At 48.1% G+C, this 20,672-nt stretch overlaps 2 protein-coding genes across 2 annotated transcripts in view; both read left to right on the top strand.

Moving 5' to 3' along the window:
- SLX9 (SLX9 ribosome biogenesis factor) overlaps positions 1-11,966 on the top strand; it is a 39,586-nt gene extending 27,620 nt beyond the window's left edge. The window contains exons 3-6 of the mRNA XM_062506682.1: positions 4,189-4,257; positions 7,295-7,448; positions 9,930-9,998; positions 11,367-11,966. Coding sequence (XP_062362666.1) covers positions 4,189-4,257; positions 7,295-7,448; positions 9,930-9,998; positions 11,367-11,493 — 419 coding nt within the window. The 3' untranslated portion in view covers positions 11,494-11,966. The remainder of the gene's footprint in view (positions 1-4,188; positions 4,258-7,294; positions 7,449-9,929; positions 9,999-11,366) is intronic.
- Positions 9,944-20,672, top strand: part of ADARB1 (adenosine deaminase RNA specific B1) — a 70,269-nt gene continuing 59,540 nt past the window's right edge. Inside the window, exon 1 of the mRNA XM_062506681.1 lies at positions 9,944-9,998. The gene's annotated coding sequence lies outside the window, so the exon portion shown is untranslated. The remainder of the gene's footprint in view (positions 9,999-20,672) is intronic.

Raw genomic sequence — 20,672 nt, 5'->3', positions numbered from 1 at the left:
GCTGCACAAGTGGCTTTAGGAGTAGTGACACACTGGGCCACCTTGAGCATCCTCTGTGCACCTGTCTGTGACTGAGCCTCTGTTCTGGGGAGGGCAGCTGAGAACATGCAGGTGGTAAGGGTGAGGACCTAAAATGGCAAAGGCTTTGGGCAGAGGAGGTGCTTTTACCTTGTGGCAGGGGCTGGGTGTGCCAGCAGTGCTGAAGACACCCTATGGAAGGACAGACGTTGTGTCTGAAGTCACCTTTCACAGCCTGCTGTGCAGATTGTGACTTCCCAGTCACCTCCTGAGGGGATGTGCCTCAAATGGAACATCACTTGTGTGCTTCTGTGAGCCGAGTCTGAGCTCTGCTGCACTGGGAGCCCTTGCTGGGGCTGCTTGGAGCCCGGGGATGTTTACCAGAGCCCTGACCTTGCTGTGAGGACATGGGCTGCACTGCTGCGCTGGGTTTCCAGTAGCAAACCAGGCTTTGCTTCAAATAACCAGGGGAGAATGCAGATCCCACTTTTTGTAGGATGCCTTCCACATTGTGGCAGGAGGAGTGCTTGCATGCTGGTGTAATTACTAAGTGTGAACAAAAATAATGCAGCTTGTTTTAGATCATGAAAAGCAAATGCTATATCCATGGAGAAACCTGCCCTGGCCCAGCAGCAGCTGGCACGTTTTCCTCCAACACGGATTCCCAAGCCTGCTTAGGGCACAGCAGGACTTGGACTGGGCAAAACCCAAACGTGTTTTCTGTGCCTACATACAGGTACTGAGCTGTCTCTCCCCTACAGCAAGAGGACAAAGAACTTGGCTACAGACCCCTGCCTCTGTCCTTGCCACCTCCAAGCCTTGGTCACACTAGTGACCCTTCTGTATCAATGCTTTTAGGAGCAGTGGAGCTGGAGGTCACGGATTTGGGGCTGGGAGCTGTTGGTGGGATGAGGGCAGGGAACTGTGGAGCATCATCTCTGCCAGAGGACATCTTGGCTGGCTCCTTGCCTGGCCTGTGTTGTCCCTCAACTCTGTTCTTAGGAGAGCAAGAGCACCTTCAGGGGTTGTGCACTGACAGCTGCCAGGTCACAGCACTGCTGTGTGTGTCCCAGGAGACTTTCCTTACCATTTCCCAGGCTCTTTCATTGGACACCCCTAGTGCACAATTTAAAAATGACACTATGTAATTTTAAAAAAACAACCCCAAACCACACCCAGTATTCTGATTTTGGATGTAGTCTGGCTTCCTTCATGAACTCATCCCACAGCTGTAGGCATATGCTCATTCTTGCTGTTACACAAGTGAGGCTAAAATTAAAACATCTGTTATTATTTAACTTCAGTTTGCCAAAATACTGTTTTGAGCAGCAAAAGCTTTACTGTTGTGTATCATTGGGGTTTTGGAAATATAATTAATGTTACATGTTGTTTCTTAATGTCTTGTAGCACAGGTGGAGCTTTGCAGGAGGGAGCAAATGCCTGGTGCTGAAGGACCCTCCTCTATCCATGTGGCATTGCACAGGTTTATTGAATTTTTCTGTTTATGGCCCAGTGCTCCAAGTAATGTAGTTTCCTGGAACTGTCAAACCCTCTTGGTTGTGGAGCCAAAATTAAATAGTGGGATCTTGGAGCAGGGAAGCCTGTAGTGTTACAGCTTTAACTCAGTCCAGCTTCTTTCTGAATGCCTAGAGAGGATAAAATGGGGATTTCAAAGGTAGGATTTATAGATATATTTAGTCTAAGGAGTTCTTTATGAAAAAATAGTCATATATATATATAGTATGTGTGTGTGTAGATATATATATATATATATTTTCAATTTTTATTTTTAGTCTGAGTCCTTTACCAAAAAACCCTCAAGATATCTGAAATTAAGGAAGCCATCCTCAAAAATCTGCTTCTCTGTCATGGAAGCAGGATCCTGAGGATTGTCAGGAGTAGTACCAAATGCTTGATGTAGGCAGCAAAAAGCTATTGTGGTTTTTTTTAATCTGTTTGTATTTGGCATGTCTTGTACTGCACAGATCAGAGGGAAGAAAGAAAATAATATGTTCTCTCCAAAACGAATAATTGTCAAGTTTACAGGATGGAAATTACCTGTAGCTAATGTAATGGGGTTTGCTCACCTTTTCTCCGTGCACAGGGTTTGAAAGGCAAGTGTTGTTGAATTACCTGTGCAATGGGCTGAAGAGGGGGATTCAAACCCTTCTGATTTCACAGGAAAATAATTAAAATGGAGCTGTGCTTTTGCTTGATCTCAGAGGTGCTTCTAGCTAAATAAAAATAAAAGACTACCTTGGGGACAGTCTCTGCTGTTAATTAACTAGCTAAATTCTGCCTTCACTATTCTCCAGTGGGTTTCCAGCAGTTTTGGCACTCGGCGTCGCAACTGGAAGCTGCCAAACACAACTTTGCACCTTCAAACAGCTGAACAGCCTTCTGAGGGCTGGCTAGGATATGGAAATTGGAGTGTCTAGGGAGCCAAGTGATGGAAAAGGGCAGCAACTGGCTGCTGGTAGAGGAGGGATGCAGCTCCTTTCCCTCAGACACCCTCTGGTTATCTGTGACCACCTTCCCCTGGTCAGCAGCAAGGTTGGGTTCCTGCCAGGAAAACAGCTTTTGTGTTTCCTTAAATATTCCACTGCTCTTTTGGGGAAAAAAAGCCACCAACCCAAACCTGAATTGCTGTTATTACTAGAGTTGGTCAGCTGGCTGAATTGGGCCTTTTTATTTTCATTAACAAATGCTGCCAGGTGATGTTTTTCCAGTGAAGTCATGAGTGTGTTTCCAGATGAGGGGCAGATCTTCCCAGCACTGCCATGGCTGAAATCTGGGCAGGCTGGAGCAACTGTGGAGTCCTGTGCAGGCAGCTTTCTGGAGATCATTGGGGTGGGATAATAATTCCATCATAATAATACTTCTTCTTCTTCTTCTTCTTCTTCTTCTTCTTCTTCTTCTTCTTCTTCTTCTTCTTCTTCTTCTTCTTCTTCTTCTTCTTCTTCTTCTTCTTCTTCTTCTTCTTCTTCTTCTTCTTCTTCCTAACTATGTTGGATCTTTTTTTTCCCCTGAAACCACAGAAGTGTGGGTTGATTGGAGGTGGGCATAACTCAGAGTTAGTTATTGGACCATGCAATTTGTTGTTTCAGAATCTGCTTTGATACCACAACAAACATGGTTTTAGTAAGTGCTCTTTTGGGAACTTTTTTTTCCTGGGAAACGAGGCTGTGGAAGCTCCAGTTTCATTCTCCCTGTCTTAGAAACTCAAAACATGGTATTGATTGTTAGTGTTAAGGAAAAGTTCCCTTAGACCCTGCAGGTTTATTTTGCTCTTAAGAAATTACTAAAGGATGCTTTTGTTTAAATCATCCTGAAGGATCTGAAACTTCAGAGAAGTTATCCTTAGTGAGTTATTTTCATAATTGTATTGAACTCCTTTCTTCTCTTTTTTTTTGCGGGGAAAAAAAGGGGTACTTTTTCTTCCCCAGACTTAAGAATAAGCTGAAGTGAATGGCATGATCTTTGGGGAGCTTGTTACTCTGTTGGAATTCTGCTGTTTCCAGCACATTTCAGGAGAAAAGATGGCTTAAGTCAATTTTGTTTTAAACACATGAGATAAGATATAATTTTACAGCACTTGCAACAGATCTCCCGTAAAAATATTCGTAATGGTATTTTACTTTATATTGGGTATCAGTGCTCAACAGCTGCTTTCCAAATACTGAATTTGGTAAATAGTAGGTTCTAGTCTTTTTTTACAAGCTGCTAGTGACCAGCTGGTACCTAGGGCTGCCCTGGATATATTTCAGAAATTTCTCCCTGTAAGGGTGGGAAGGCCCTGGTGGAGGTTGCCCAGAGAAGCTGTGGCTGCCCCATCCCTGGGACTGTTCAGGGCCAGGTTGGACAGGGCTTGGAACAAGCTGGTGTAGGGGAAGGTATCTGTGCCCACAGCAGAGGGGTTTGAAATGGGATGAGCTTTGAGGTCCTTTCCAATCCATGCTATTCAGTGATCCTGTGTTGATGATCTGATCTACTTACTGGTTTCTTGTTTTTTAACCTGATTTGATTTGTTTGGCTAAAAGTTGGGATGCAGGGTAGCCTCTGGATCTGCCTGCAGCCTGCCTGCTGTGCCAGCAAGTTCAAAAGTACCAAGGGTTGAACAGAATCTGTTGTGCAGGAGCCAGGCTCCATCTCATATCTCTTCTCTTCTAGGCTTGGAAGAAAAACCAGTTCTTTCCAAAAAAGAGAAGATGAAGCTGAGGAAGGAAAGATGGCTGCAGAGTGAGTATTTCTGTGACACACAGCATCAGAGAGCATGCTTCTGATGGATCTCTGTACTCTGGGTTTGGGTGACAGTGCTTCTCAGAAATCTTCATCCCTCCCCAGCACTGGGTAGAAGTTCCAGGTATTGTTTCTCAGTGTTCAGCACCAAGACTTAGTCATTGCCCCAGTTCTACTTTTGATTTTTTTACCACGTGTAAAATATATGACTACATAAACCCTTTGTTCATCCAGAAGAGCACTGTGCCTATATAAGTTTAGCATATTTTCCTATCTTTTAAAACTCTAGTATAGATGTGAGTAGCTGTCTAGTGGAGCTCCTCCTGACCCAGGAGCCATGGGGGTGGCAGGACAGGCTGGAGCTGAGCTCCATGCTGCCACCAGCTAGTCCCAAACCTCAGTGGTGAGACCTTACAGTGGGCTCTCCTGCCCCCTCAGTAAGGGAGAACTCTGGACACTGCTGGTTGTGTTCCTGCTCTTTCCCACATGCTGCAGGTCAGTGAACCCACTTACCAGACAGTCTGGCCTTTCTCGAGGCAGTGAAATATGAGCTAAACAAACCCAACCCATGGCAGAAATGCTTCTCTTTCCTATTTTTGCTTTCAGTGTCTTAGCACAGTAGGGAATGCTGTGGATGGATGCTGGCCTACCCAGTGTAGCAGAGGGATTCCTTGTATCACATGAAGGTGTTCTTGGGACAGGCTTTTCTTCTAACACCTTCTTGCCCAGCAGAGTTGGATGCAGACTATGTTTGGGGCAGAGGGATGTGGCTTTCTGCTGCACCAAATGCTCTCTGTGCCTGAGCTCTGAGTCCAAGTTCATTAACCTTTGATCTCACCAGTTGCACTGAAGGTGTTTGGCTCTTCTTAGATAAAAAGGTATGAATTTAACATGCATGAGTGTGAAGGAAACCTTCTCCCAAACAACCAGCCAACAGCTTCTGAGTGCCTTAACATCTTGCTTGGACACAAAACACAAATGGCTGTGCTAGTCAAGATCAGCTGCTTTAGAAAAACCCAGGAGCAGGATCCCTACACAATCTTAATCTAGCCCTCCTTGTTGCCTCTGTAGCATCAGTCTTTCCCAAGATTATGTGTGCTATTTTGGCCCTGCTGTGGCCTCCTTCCCTTTCTTTTGGCTCTAAAACTACTAAGATGAGAGAATATGAGGGAAATGCAGAGGCTTTGCTTTGAGGAGAACACCAAGACAGGAAACTCCAGGCCAGATTTTCTGTAGTAGGAGATACTAGATGTTAGAAGTGCTTTACAGGCACAGAAGAACCTAAAAACTCTGCCAGTTCTTTGTGAAGGAAGAGCTTTTGGTCCCCCAGAAGAGAGCCCAGCTTAGACAGCTGAAGTTATCACTGCATCTCTGTTTTCCTAAATCTAAGTTTGTTGTTTCTTCTTGTCCCAGGGCTGCTTTTGTGACACTGGATGCCAGGACCCTGGGAACAAACGATCAGCCCAGTAGTGCAAATGCAAAACTTTCATTCCAATAAGTAATCTTAGAAGAGACCAGAGAGGGGAAAAAACTTATGTAATGTTTCAGACATTAGAAGCATGCACATTTAAAAATACATATATTGCATGGCTCCTCAGATGAACAAGACTTCATAGGAAAAGAATTTGGGATGTTTGCGCAGAATCAGGTGTCTGAAAATTTTGAGCACGTACTGTTTATGAAAGCACTGAAGTAGTCAGCTTCATAAAGCCAGACCAAAAAAAGAAGTAATGCAGAACAGAAAGCTGTGTTCTTGGCAGGGATTGCTGTGAGAAGTGTTTCCAATCCTGATTTGTCACAAACATCCATGTACAGCAGAACTGTAGTTTATGAAAAACTGTCGCTCTTCGACTCAGCGGAGTTGGAGAACAAGCAAGGCAAAAGTATTAAAGGAGCCAGCCACTGAACTTGAGTTCTGCTTCCTTGACTGTGGGAGCAGGATTAGACCCAGGACTGTGGTCTGTAAGTGGGACTGGCTGCTTTTGTGCTCCCACCAAAAATAGTTCTGTCTTCTGTGGCCATACTGCCTTGGGAGCTGTTGGCCTCCCTGTGTCACCAGCTCAGCCCCAAGGCTGGTGGCACACTGTCATGTCCACACAAGGAGTTTGTAGCTCAGCACTGAGGCGCATCCTTGCAGTTGTCCAAGGGACTTGTGGGTCATCTTGCATTGAGCTGGAGGCTTGTAGCAGTGCTGGGCTTTTGTGGGCTGTCCTAAAGGACATATTCTGCTGGTGCTCACCCTGGAAGCCGCTGGCTTTGAGAAGCAGCTGTGGGACTTACTGCTACATCAGGGAGCCTCAAGAACTGAGGCAGAAGCCTGTGGCTTTTAATGCCCACCTCCTAAGGCAAAGAAAGAGACAGATGCAACATATGTGGAGCTTTCTGTGTCCACATCCTTGTCAGAGCTGCTGCTGGCAGACTGGGAAACCTGGTCCTGGGAAAAGTCATCTGCATCTGCCACTTGGTGCAGTGCTCTTCCAAGGGTCCCCTTTATCCAGCATCTGACTGCTTGCACTCTACAGTGAGTCATGAAGGTGGAACCTTGACTCGCTTCAAACTAAGTAAACAACTGACATTAAGTCCATATTTTCTGTCTGTACTAGGAGACTGTTGTTCGGTCCCAAAAGAAATGCAGAGAGAGGGCTGTGCCTGCTTAAGGACAGATGTGGAGTTGACTGTATTTGGGTTGTCCCTTCCCCTCTTGTTTCCCAATTCCATGCAAGTTCAGTGTGTTTTTTATGACACCAGGACTCCTGTGCCACTTCGCTGTGAGCAATGAACAGTGCAAGGGATGGAAATAGACTAAAATCTGTCAGGGAATTTCACTTCCCATTGTAATGTCAGAAGGGACATATATAGTTATGAGCAAATATATCAATGGAGGGAATAACCCAGCTGCATTTTGTTCATTTTTTCCCTGATTTAAATCACTTCTGGCCTGTTGTAAATGGTAAAACAACTTACGAATTTCATAGTTCAGGGGTTATCTCCTGCAGGTGTTTCCCCTTCTTCCAGTAATGCCTTATTTTTGATGCAGAAATAGAAAGTGTAAAGATGGCCAAGCAGAAGCAAAAAGCTGAAGCGAAGCGGAAAGCAACACCTGTGGTGGGAGACATGCAGCCCTTGATGGAAGCCCTGCCTGAGCTCTCTTACCTGACCACAGGTGGCAGGGGAAGGAAGCCTCTCAAAAGGTATGTGCCATTTAGAGATGGGCTATGTATTTCCCTTCTTGGTGTGGGGTGAAATGTCCTTCAACTCAGCTTGTAGCTACAGACAATGGTCAGGAGAACAGGGTCTCATTCTCAGCCCTGTTCTAACCCTTTTCATGCTTCACTTGACACAGGAAACAAAGATTAAATGTGTCTTCTGAACCCCAGAGGGGAACCATATTGCTTGGATGAAGCTTGGCATGAGACAGGCTGGGAGCATCCAGATATCCTGGGAATTACAGGAGTAGCATGTCGGTGTCTGCATTGTAATGCTGCTGAGCTCACCTGCTAACCTCATCTTGTGGTGTTGCAGCCTGACACTCCTTCCTTTCAGACCTTCATCCAGGCTTTATCCTGAGGCACTTCAAGCCCTTTGAGCAGTGCCCTTTGTGCTATTGCCAAAATTCTTGTTGTAGTGTGACTTCGGCCAAGAGCATGGCTGAGTTGGCTGTTCCCTGTGCACTGTCAGCTCCCTCTCTCCCTATCCCAGACTTTTGCCAAAAGTCTCTAAATCCAAAAGGATTTAGAAGCCCAAGTTAGCATAGTGGAGGTGGGAGTTTGACATGGGCTGATGTCACCTACATTGCCTGTGACCTGCTAATCCCAAACCAGCCCCCCTTGGTACTGGCATGGAGGAGCTACAGGCTCTTCTTCTTGTTGGCTTCTGGCTTCCTGAATGTCTGTATGGAAGAAGTGTTTGAAATAATCAGAGGAGGCTTTTATAGGATTTGAATCATTACAGAAAGGAAGGGTAATACTCTGGTGATTTGTCAGCAGTATTAATAAAAGATTAGATTCTCCAGGAATTTGATCTCCTGGAGGGTAAAAGCGCATTACAGGGAGGTTTTTATTCTGTTTTATAATGAATGAAGGCAATGAAGTGTAATGAAGCTGAGCTGCTAACAGGGTCCAAGTGAACAGGCAGCATGCTGGTGGTTTTGAGGGGAAATCCAGCGGGGAATGTACTCTAGAATAACTTCCCTTTAGGCTTTGTCACCCTCTGCAGAGCTGCTCACCTCTGAAGGGACTGCCGTGGCTTGGTGGCACACACAGATTTGGCAAGCCCTGCTCTGGTGACCAAGGGCTGCCATCCAGCTTGAGAAAGGATTTTCCTGAGCTTCTGTGAGCACTCCAGGCAAACTAGGACCAGAAATTGTTCCTGTGCTGAGCTGTTAAAAATGAGGAGGGGGAGGGGAGAGGAGAGGAAAATGAGCAGGAACTGATTGGATAGAGACTGGTGATGGAGATGAGTGACGTGAAGGAATGTGAGGCAAGGGGAGTAAGAAGAAGGGAAGAATGGGGGGGGGGGGGGAAAGGCAAAATAAGAGGATGGAGGGTAGCATGCCAGAGAAGGAAATAGAAAGAGGAGGTCACTGTAACCAGAGACCAGATCCTGCTGTCTTAAAGAGGAGGTAAGAAATTGTTGTGTTTCCTGACCTTTGGGGCATAGCAGGTGGGGATGGCCATAGCCCCCAGCACCCACCAGTATGGGATATTCCTCCTTGATCCCTGCTCCAACAGAGGTGGGATACAGGCCCTCTTTCTCCCCCTTGGCCTGTATGCTGGGGCTCTGCTTCAGGGTGAACTGGGGAGGAGCTACCCCATGGAGGCAGAGCCTTTTCCCAACCTCTTTCTCCTGTTAACTTCTGTATTTGTGTAAACCTGAAAAACGGGAATTTTGTCTCCTTTCTTTAATGTCCAGTTCTACCAGCAACTCCCCTTGTACAGCACTAGTGCCAAAAGCAATTTCTGCACTTCCTGTGTGTCCCTTGCTGGGGCTTAGTGCTGGCTTTGTGGTAAATCTCTGCTGCTGCTTGGCATCGGGCATCACGAGGGATGGTGTTACACCTCTGGTCTCCTTGGACTTTGCCCAGGAATAAGGAATGCATAGAGAGATGGCAGATCTATATCTGCTGCTGTGCCTCTTCTGCACATAGTGCATCATCCTGTATTACAGCATGTTATATCCCAGTAATCCCACTGCAGGAACCAGGGCAGGGCTGGCACCTCCCTCCTCTTGCTGAGTATCCATGGCACTCCCTGTAAGGGATGGAGCTCCGTGGTGTCAGCAGGGAACGTGAGCTGTGCAGAGGTGACATGTGTAGTGGGGAGGGGAGGTTCCATGGAATCTTTTCTCTAAGCAACAGGATCAGTTTGACCCAGAGGTCAGTGATCAGCAGAAAGTGATCTGGGCTGGGCAGCTAGTGACCAGTTCTGGCACTGAGTGATCTGGTTTTCCTGTAATGCTTCCAGCTCTGTCAGCCTCGGGTGGAAAGAGTTTGCATTTCTGTGAAATGCCTGGCTATGGAAATAAATGCCTTTCAGGACAATTTCTATGCAGGGCAATTAATTACCTGTCCTTTCTGGAAAGGCAGATGTAGAATCCCTGGACTCTTTCCATCTACACAGCCATTGCTAAATTAATGCTCTAACACTCACTTGTTTTGTTTCTTCTCTCCATAGCCACATAAAAGCAAAAGCAGAACCAGCAGACTTCTGTCTGATGAAACAAGCTCAGAAACACCAGCTCCTGTAAGTACCCAGTTGTCAGTGCCCAGTTCCTGCTGAGCCTCATAGAGTGGTTAAGACTGGAAGGGACCCATAGGGTTCACCTGGTCCAACCCTTGTGCTCAGGCAGGATCATCTAGAGCTGGTTGCTCAAAACCCAGTTCCACATGGCTTTTGAATATCAACAAGGATAAGTAACTCCTGGACTTAGTCTGGCAACTCCTTATTCCCTATCTGTTAGATAGTTTATACTGCCATCAAGAATTTAATTTTCCCTCAGCATAGCTCTCCTGAGGCTCTGTGATACGGCAGTGTTTGCTTTCTTGTTGCCTGGATTTCTGTCAGTTTTGAGCCATTCAGCTTCAAACTGAGGCTGAACAGTCAGGCTACAGATCCAGCACTGCTCTCCATGAATACCTTCTCTGTCAGAAACAGGCCAGTGTTGGTGCTGGGGTGCCTTTCTTGCTCAGTTCTGCCTTGCTTTACTTTCTGGTGGTCTGGCAAGTCTGTGCTTCTTGGGAGGGAAAAATCTTGGAGGAAAGTTTTGAGGTTTCTTTCCTGAGGTATTAGTTCAGATGAGAGGTTCCCTAAGCTTCACCTTATTACCCCAACCCAAGCTTCAGGAGCATTGGCTCCTCTCTCTGTTTCTCTGGCAGGAGCATTGAAGGGAAAGGCCATGCTTGAGAGGGAAACAGCAGTGCTACCAAGTGTTTGTCTGGCAAGGCTCTGGAGAGCCTGGCAGTCTGAGGGAGATGAGGATGCTGCAGTGGATGTGGCTGTGTGAAAACTCATAGGGTTTTGGTTATTTTTTTTTTTATGCTCCTGCTCTGTTCTTGTCCCTCCCTGCTTGCTTGCTTTTTAAGACAAGGCCATTTCCCCAGGAAGCAGCTGTGACCAGGCATGCAGAAGTAACTGTCATGCTCTTCCCATGGTGTCCAGCTAGTGTTGCATGTAGGATTACCAAGACTCAATGTTCAGCAATAAAGAGAATCAGTAGATGAGCTCTCTAAAGAGAATTTGATTTTGTGCTGTTGCAGTCTGAAGTAATCTTCATTCCTGGTGATTCACCAGATCCACAGTCTCTTGTTTCTGGTTTGCTAGGGTAAAGCTGTAAAAAAAAACTCCATTCCTATGTGATGCTGGACACTATTGTGATTGTTTCTGTCTCTGTGGCATGAGATCAAAGTCTCTGGCTCCCATGAAGCTGGCAGCAATTTGAGCTTTGCCCTTGGCTAAATCAGGTTTATTCTTGTGCTGTCTTTCTCTGAGATTTACACCCAGGATCACTCTGTCTCAGGAGAAATCTTCTGCTTTTATGACTTGGTCTTTATCTGCTCAGTTGCTTTCACATGAGGCACTTGGAGAACTGGTGTATTATTTTTCTCTCCTCAGAGACCAGGAAGTGGCTCGGTTTCACGAGGTTATCAGCGATCCCCAGTTCAGAGCCAACCCCCTCCTGGCCATCAGCGAGCACCTTTCCAAGAGGCTGAGGCAGGGGGAAGAAGGGGAACCCCTTTAGAGCTTCAGCTGGGCCCAGACATGTGCAGGCTACGAGGGAGCACATCCCTGGCACAACATCCCAGCCTTTTTGGTGCTTGGAAGCAGTTCAGCAGATGATTAAAACCACCAGCACTGCTTTCTGTCTGCAGGAATAATGCAACTCTCTCCTGACAGGGGCAGCTGCTCCTTTACAGGCAGCCTGGAGCAGGAGCAGACTGTTCTGTGGGATGCTTGTGCAGGTATTAATTCCTGCAAAGTGTCTTCATATATTTGTTCTTCTTGTGAGCAGGTATGATTTCTGAAATTGTGCCAGACGGCCATGTACCTGTTTTCTGTCGTTCCCCCCACCTCTCCCTGACAACTCTGAGAAGAGGTTCTTGCTTGCTCTGTTGGGATGGTTTAGGACCCCAAGCCCTGGAGCCCAGGAGGCTTTTGGAGTTTGTCAGTCAGTGCTGCTGTACATAGACATTGTTTTCTGTGAGAAATTTAGCTTTGGAATAAACATACTTTCATACAGCACTGAGTTTGTCTGGCACTTGTTTTGGTAAATAGGAATTGAAATACGAGTTTTAGTTCCTTCTTTGGAAAAATTACTTTAAAAATTGTTCTTTCCATGTGTACAGTGAATCAGGAGACTGCTACAAGCAATGAGAAGTGACTGCAGATTGTGTCTAACTCATGGACCTGCCTTCCTCCTGCCCTGTCAGTGATGCTCATCCCTTTTGGCCTTTGTGCCCTGTTTGGCCTGCCCTGTAGGAAGCATCCCAAAACATGTCCAGCCTGCAGGCTGTGAACTTCAGCCACTTGTTTTTGGGATTGGGAACCTCTGGAGCAGGCTTCTCCTTTACCAAACACCAATGTTCACAAAACTCCAGTAATTATCATGGGGGACAACTGAAGGCAGGGCCATTCCCTATTGGAGATGATCCTGATTTGACAGTGCTGTCTTTTGAACCATAAAAAAGGTTTACTGATGCTTCTTAACCTAGGGAAAGCAGTCTGCTGCAGTTGACTCTGACCCAAGTTAGTGCCTGAAACCAGCTTCAATGGAGGTGGCTGGCACCTTGATCATACTTGTCTTGCCTCAATAGTAAAGCTGCTGCTGTTCTCTCTCTAGGCTGGCACTGTTGAACAAAGGCTTTGTGTGGTGCCTCTTGGCTCTTGCAGTGCAGACTTGCTGATTCTGCCTGTTAGAGAAATGCCACTCCATGCTTCTGCTGGCTGAGTCCATGGAGAAATGCTGACTGTCCCATCCTCCATTCTGTTGCTCTCAGGCTGGCCAGCCCCAGGTGCAGCCATTCTTGTGCTGAAAGGGAGAGAAGGTGGGAGATGGAGAAGGCAAAGACATGCAGAAATTGAGGTTGTTCAGCCCGGAAAAGAAAAAGCTCTGGGGAGACTGAGCCCTCCCACCCCTGTAGGGTCCTCTAGTCCCTATAGGGGCTTTAGAGAGAGTGGGAGAGAAGCTGTGGACAAGGGCCTGGAGGACCAGGACAAGGGGGAATGGCTTCATGCTGCCAGAGGGTTGGGTTAGGTGAGATATTGGGAAGAAATTCTGCCCTGTGAGGGTGCTGAGGCCCTGGCACAGGTTGCTCAGAGAAGCTGTGGCTGTCCCATCCCTGGAAGTGTTTAAGGTCAGTTTGGATGGGGTTTGGAGCAACCTGGTCTGGTGGAAAGTGTTCCTTCCTATGGCAGGAACTGGGTGACCTTTGAAGTTCTTTCCAACCCATGTCATTGTATAATTCTCTCATTCTGTAATTCTAAGTACAGAGGAGGATGGAAAATTGGAAACAACGAGATAAGAAAAGGAACAGTAACAGCAACAATATTAATAATGAAAAAGTACAAAATTCATGTGCAAAAAGACATGAGGCAATGAACAATGGCAGACAATGCTGCTATGTTTTTCTTTGACTTCAAGCCAGAGAGTCTCTACTGCCCACCCTGATAATGATGTGAGTGGTATGGAAAAATCCCTGGGTGCTAGTCAAAACTTGGATATGCCTCTGCAAAACCAGCTCCAAGCACTTTGGACCCCCCAAAGATATCACTGTCATGAAGGGCTTTGTGTGTGTAGGTCTTCCCAGGGTGGCACCAATGCAGGATCCCTAAGCCCTCAGGCTGCATTTGGATTTCCCAGCACTTTTAGGTGTTTACAGTCAGAGCTGGTTACTGGAAATCTGGACACCAGCAGTGGAGTTGTCCAGCACTTTTTCCTTGCTCAGCCTGTTTGCTGTGTCCCATTCTGTCCCTTCAAACCTCAGGGAGCCAACAGAGCTGAAGCCTCATTATCTGGGAGGCAGAGGGGTGACTGATCTGGTAGAAGTGTTGAGCAGGGTGACCTCTCCCCCTTTCTTATTGCCTGGTAGCTGTCCCCACGTGGAGGTGTTGGGCCAGTGACCCCCTTCAGTAGCTCCTGGTGGCCAGGATCTGGTGGCCAGGATGTGGTGGCCCTTGATGTGCATGCACAGCATCACTGTGTAAGACATTCACACATTCCTTCACCTTGGATGGGCCGGCGCCCACTCGGCTGCGTGTGTGTGTGTAACTCTGAGCCCGCTGTTTGGAATTGTTGGTCCCCCAGGAATTTAGCAGCAGTTAAACATGTGAGTGTTTAGAGCTCCAGTTCACAGCCTGTTGCTGCAGGCTTCTCCTGCCCCCGGCATCCGAGCAGTTGAGCAAAGGACTTAAAATCTGCCAGGAAACAGGCGTCTGAGACACAGAGTCGCCTTCGCAGTTGGCATGTTTTCAGGATGATAAAAGCTTTCACGCCTTTTTTTTTTTCTTTCTTTTTCAGATAGCAGGGTGGGAAAAAAATAGCTTCCAAGCTGTAAGGAGTAGTTGTGCCAGAGGGGTGGGTGGGGGCCCAACCCTGCAGCTCCAGATTTGGCAAGAAGTGAGTAAGCAGTGAATGCATCTCAACTCGGCACTGGAGGAATTTGGGGCTGCATTTTTGAGCTGTTCTCTTTCTTGCTGGGGATTTCGCCTTTGAAGGCTGTTCATAGAGCTGTGTCTGAAAGTGGGAGCCAGGGTATCCTGTCCATCTGGTGGTATCAGTGGATATTTTCAGCTACACACAAAGCAGTGGGTGGAAGGGGATTCTCCCTTCCCATCAGCTCATGGGTAGTGTTGGTGTGCAGGGATATTTTTTTAATATCCTTGCTCTTACTCCTCCCACATTTCTCTGTGGTACCTGCAATGGCCCGTTGGTTGGTTCCTTTGGAGCAGGGCTTGCATCAGGGCAGCAGCACAGCTCAGAAAGTGAGCTGTGAGTCACACAAGTGCAGTCCCAGCCTTTCCTCTAACCCTAGGAAATCCCTTGGGTTGTGAGCACGTAGCCTGCCTCCTTCCTCCTTCCGCTTGCTGCCTTGTCTGCCCTGGAAAGTTTTCCTTACAGAGCTCATACAAGTCCCCTTTGCCTATGGGAAATGTGGCTTTTACTGGGTAGAGAGCATTTTTGCTTGCACTCTGTTTGAAGCCATGAGCAGCTTTACGTGCCCATGGCTTTCTTTGATCCCCCGGAGCTAAGCATGTGAGATGGCTTTTGCCAGCCCCAGCACTGAGGCACATGCTGGTGCTGGGGATATTGGGGTGGAGCTGGCTGCCTCCCAGGCTGCTAGGGAAACCTTGTGGCTGCTGGGGTCCAGATGGCTTATCCCAAGTGCTGGCAGGGAGCAGTGGGGCTGGGGGGCTGCCATGGGCTCCTTGAGATGAGTCTCAGGTTCTCTCCTTCACCAGCTGAGAGCAGGCCCTGAGTCATGCCATGGTCTGGTGTAACTCCAGTCCTCAGCTACACTTCTTACGGTGTATTTAGGGTGCCAGTGGCAGCTGGTGAGGAGCAGGGGGAATATTGGGAGCATTGGGTCTCCACTGCAGTATGGTTGCTGTCCTCTGCTCCCTGGCTAGAGCACAGTGGGACTGACTGCCTTCCCCTGCATTCTTCACCACAGCCACTGGTCAGTTTGAGCTTTGATCCTCCGTGGCTCATTTGGGGGTGTATCTGTAGTTTGCTGTCTGGGGGTGAGGAGTTGTCTCCCAGCTCACAAAAAAGGCCTGCACTCCTTACCCTTCCATAACCTTTCACGTCACCAGTCACACCCCAGCCCACAGGAGAGTCTGTTTAAGGCATCTTGGCAGTGACATGGCTGCAGGTGCCAGCAGACCCCTCCAGCCATAGTGATGGTTCTCAATCATCCCACCGTGGGCGACGTGGCTGATCCAGCACTCAGGGAGCTGAAACTCCAGTGTGTCCTGCTCCTTCTGGCCCAGAAATTGGCTGGCAGAGCAGAGACTTGGCACTTCTGACCTTCTGCCACTCTTGCATGCTCCAGCACGTGCAGTGAGTACTTTCCCCATGTGGGGATATTTCCTTCCCCAGATGCCCTCTTCCCTTACATTTCCCACACTTGTATCTGTTTCTTTTGCCCTTTATTTATCTCTGAAACCAACCCAGGTGGGTTCTTGCAGGAGCAGCCTCAGGGAACCCAAGGAAATACAACTGCATGCAAATTGGAGCTGTGTGACGGTTTTGGAAGCAGATGAGACTGGCACCAGCAACTGCTTTCATTGCACAAGAGAGGGGCAGAGGTGAATCACCTGACCCAGCCTTTGCCTCAGAGCACAGCCCCACTTGTCCCTGCCCAGAAGCACAGGTTTCACCATGGCCTTTTTGCCTTTGTCTGTTGGCATCACTGCCCTTGGTGGCCATCCTGCACGGATGTGCTCACACAGTGCTGTGTCCTGGCCTTTTCAGAGCACTCAGGTAGGATGCATCAGATCTTCCCTTGAGAGCTGCAGTCCCGTTCCTGCTCTTTGCTTCCTGACCTTTCACCAGTTACTAATCCCAGGAGGGGTCTACCTCTTATCCCATGGCAGCTCAGTTTCTTTAAGAGCTTTTGGGTATTCTTTAAGTGCTTAAGAGCATTGCCACATACCATTTTGAAATCCCCATAAAGTCCAGTTAATTGGATCACCCTTATCTCCATACTCACCATTTCCTTGCAAGGGAAAGCCATGCCCTGCATGCTGACTCTTCCCAATAAGATAATTATCTGTGATCTGCTAACTGTGCTCTGAACTATGGTTGCTTTATGTGAGGTGTTAAACCTGGCTTTGTGTTTTTATTTTGATGAGCAATTTAATGCTGTGCAGACTTTTTTTTTTTTTTCTGGGAGAGGCAGCTGGTGTGTGGCTCTGTGGTTTCTCTCTGTCCCGTCCTGATGCCTCACTGGGTGCTCTGGCAGCCCAAACTGGGATTGGCATCAGGAGTGGTGTTGCTGACAGGGGGGAACAAGGATTTTTGTGGTGGCTTTTTCTTCCTTAACCGATTCAAATTTCCTTAGGAAATAAGTTAAATATATGCAAACGTATTTAAATAGTGCAAGCAAAACACAGTGCCTTTCCAGCAGCATTTTTAAGATTTAGACCTTTGTATCTGGATTCTCTGAGATTTTCTGAACTGCTTGATTGCAAGTAGGATGCATAAAATACTATCTAAGGGTTTCTCTCTCCTTTAATGATTGGTGTTTTGTGCCAGATGGGGTGTGTTGGTGACCTTGCTTGAACTCAGTGTGATTTGTACACAAACCATACAGGTCTGCCTGCATCTGCTCCTTGTGGCTCATCATCCCCAAACATCTGGGGAGCCACAGTTGTCCGATGGTGCTACCCTAGGGCAATGAGGAGTGGGGTCTGGATCCATGCTCAGTGTTTCTAAATTGAGAATTTCTGTGGTTTAATGCAGTGCAGGTTCTCTTTGAGGCTGAGTAAGCCATGACCAGGGGGTTTGTTGCTGGTCTGTCTGCTCAAGAAGCGTGTGTGGAGGATGTTGACAGTGGTGTGTGACACTTTGTTTGCCTGATGCTCCCTGGACTTGGTTTCAGCAACACAAGTAGGAGAGGAAGCTTAGACAAAGAAATGTCCCAAACAGGAAGGTGCTAGAAAGGGAACAAATGTCAGACCCCGAGCAGGTAAAAGCAGATGATGCCAGGATATCCTCCCAAGTGAAGAAGATGAAGGAAGAGATAATCACCCTGGTGCAGGCACTCCTTTGTTCCAGCTCGGCCAGCCCGGGGGAGGAGGGGGGGATCATGAAAGGGGAGAGGCAAGAAGAGTTTCCCTACCCCATTCCCATGGGGATTTTGCTGCTCCTGGTTCCCTGCTCTCTGCAGGCTCGGCAGGGAGGAAGGGGGCTGCTCAGAGCCCTGCTGTGGGGCAGGGCCATGGGGGCATCAGTGCCTGCAGCTGTGAGGGCTGCAAGCCCAGACAGCCTGATGGATTTCTGAACACATCCACAGCCCTGGTGCCATGGCCCAGACTGGGAGCAGTGTTGGTGCTCTGGGCAGAGGGGACTGGCTGTGTTTACAGCTGTTTTGGATACACTTAGTCTGAATGCGTTTACAGCTGTCCTGGGTACTGTAATCACTGCTCACCAATGTGATGGTTCATCTAAACACTCTCCACTTCACTGGCAAAACAACCCCTGCCTGCCTCATGAACCCTTTTGCTTTGGGAGCAGGAGGTGTTACTATGGGAAGACACTTAACTCTAATAACTCTGTTGATGTTCCCCCACCCACCTTTTGGCCCTCTGTGTAAAGGCAGAGCTTGTGCTGCTTTCAGGGGTGCTGTGGGCACAGTGCCTGGTGTTGGTAGTGGGCTCCAGGTGAGCCCTGGGATGCTCATCATTGCTCAGTGTGCAGTGCGGGTGCATCAGACAAGCAGTGGATGCTGCAGGCACCTGGGATGAGCTCTGGATGCTGCTGCTGCTGGGGACCATTGTAAACAGAAGTGGTGAACCAAGTCAAGCAATCCTTTTCCATGCATTTTTCCGACTTCTCACATCTTGGGATTTTTTGAGCCAGAGATGTACTTGAAGAACGCTTGGATCTTGCTTACAGTTTTTCCTCCTAATTCCCAGTATTAACTTTATTTTTTTTATATTTTTTGACCACTCCTCATCACAATTCCACAAAAGGTCAGCTTGGTCTGTCTTGGTGCCAGGGCAGTAACAGTCAGCCTCATCTGCCATGACCAGAAACCTCCAGAGATGCTCCTGGTTTAAAAATTATCCTTGTATTGGTCACTGAACAGGTTGGTTCATGACCTGTTGCTGGGCAGAGCTCAGACTGTCCCCAGGGCAGTTCTGCATTTTGGTGCCTGGTCCTGCCTGCTCACTGTGACCCCAGAGACATATTTTGCCTTGGGTGGCACCACACAGCCCCATGCCTGTGGCTGCCCAGCCTGGTGGTGTGAGAGGGTGAGGGGGAGCCAGAGTCCTTCCTCTACCCTGTACTGCAGTGGGGTCCCTGCAGATGGGATGGAAAGACCAGGACCATTTGTGCTTGTGTGAAATTGCATTGGATGTCACTCTTCCTCCAACCCCAAGGATGGAGTTCCCTGTGGATAGAGATCCCCGTCTTTAGGACATGTTCCCAGCCTAATGTGGGGGCTTCTCTGTCTTGGGGCTGCCCTGATCCAGCTCTTCCCTTGGATGACATCAGGCAGGGCACTCTGCTTGGCTATCACCCTGTCTGTCTGCTCACAAACAGTCTGACATCACCACCCTGCCTGTAGATCCAGCTGAAGACATCGTGTAGGCATGAGGACACACCTCAGCATTGCTCAGGGGTCTACACAAGCAGGTCACTGCAAGAGGAGCTGCCACACTGTCTTGAAGCATGTGCTGGCCTTAGAAATTCATGTTGCAGACCATCTGTGAAGCAGCTGAACCTTTGATTAGGTACCTACGCTCCCCAGTTGTCCTACAGCAGCAGCCACCACCCCGGTGATGCCATTGTCCTTCCACAGGACTGCCAGCTTGCCACTCTGCAAGGAATGGGTTAAGCATCCTCCCTCCTTCTTTTTGCAGCATGGATTTGGAAACAGGTTCCTCAGGCTTGGCAGCTGCCCCGCTGAGGATCCTACATCGACAGCAGGGAAAAACTACAAAGCTTGGATCTGCTGCCAGGGCTTTTCAGGGATGCAGCTTCTGTTGGGTTGGTGGCACAGAATGGTGGAGGAGGTGCTGGGTCTGGCAGTACATCCACCACATCCTCAGGTGAGGTTAAGGACTCTAAAAGTAGGTCTGTATGAACTGGCATGCTGGATGCAAGGTGCGTCCCCAGTACGGTGGATATGGGATGGACAATGTGTACAGCATCACACAGGGATATATTCAGCACATGTGGGGACCCCAAGGAGCAAGAGCACTTTGCAAATCATGTTTCAGGTGGAAAATCACTGTCAGAGTGTGGAAGCCATGAAGCTGCATTTGACTTGTGTTTGAAATGTACCATGCTCACCTCTATGAGTGGCTGCCTAATATTTCCAGTTTCTCAGGACTTTGACGAAAAAACTATTGTTAAAGAGCCATTCATTTATTAAAGTGGATTTACAGGAAACAAACCCAGCTAAAAAAAAACCCAACCAATAAAAACAAAAAAAAACCAAACACCATACGCCAAGGTTTGACTTACTTGGAAAACCATGATGTTCCATAAGCACCAGCAAGTGAGTCAGAGTGGCTCAGCTCAGCAAGGACAGTTTGGGGAGGAAGCCCCTTTCATTCCACTGTGGCAGGTAGCCAGCTAATCCATGGTGGAGTTGGGTCTGCCATTGAGCAGGATGAGGAGCCTGGGAACAAGCTGTGCCTCCCACCCCACCATTGTCCCTGCCACATTTCAGGGTCAGGTTGGAAGGGAGCACAATGGGTCACCTGGTCCAACCTCCCAGCTCAGGCAGGGTCATCCCAGAGCACACGGCACAGGATTGTGTCCAACAGTGATTTTTCCAACATCCTGCTGGGACACAATCACTTTGGTGACACAGAAGCGGAACTGAGGAAAGTGGTTTTGTTTCGTGGCTTCACTGCTGATCCTAAGGCAGGGGGAAAACGGTAGTTAGTGTCAAATTCCCTGAGTGTAAAATAGGATAAGAAAACACAGACAGGCATTCCCAGAGGTGAAGGCATCAGCAGCCAAAAGCTGTCTGCCTGTTGGTGCTGCTGCTCCTGAGCAGTGCAGAGGTGAAGGGCTGTGCCTGAGAGAAGGAAGTATAAAAATAGCTTCTTGTTTCCAGCACTGGCTTTTGTTCTGGTCCTCTTTGCCCTCCCTGTGAACGCCTGCATAGATCTTTACTCCATCAGGAACTGGGAGAGAAGGAAGAAGCCACTCAGTCCTGCAGCTGGAGCCCGTGCTGGGCA

Source organism: Cinclus cinclus, chromosome 21 (assembly GCF_963662255.1).
Source record: "Cinclus cinclus chromosome 21, bCinCin1.1, whole genome shotgun sequence".
Classification (NCBI taxonomy): Eukaryota; Metazoa; Chordata; class Aves; order Passeriformes; family Cinclidae; genus Cinclus; species Cinclus cinclus.
The sequence above is the reverse complement of the archived record's forward strand: the minus strand, read 5'-3'. Positions and strand labels throughout refer to the sequence as shown.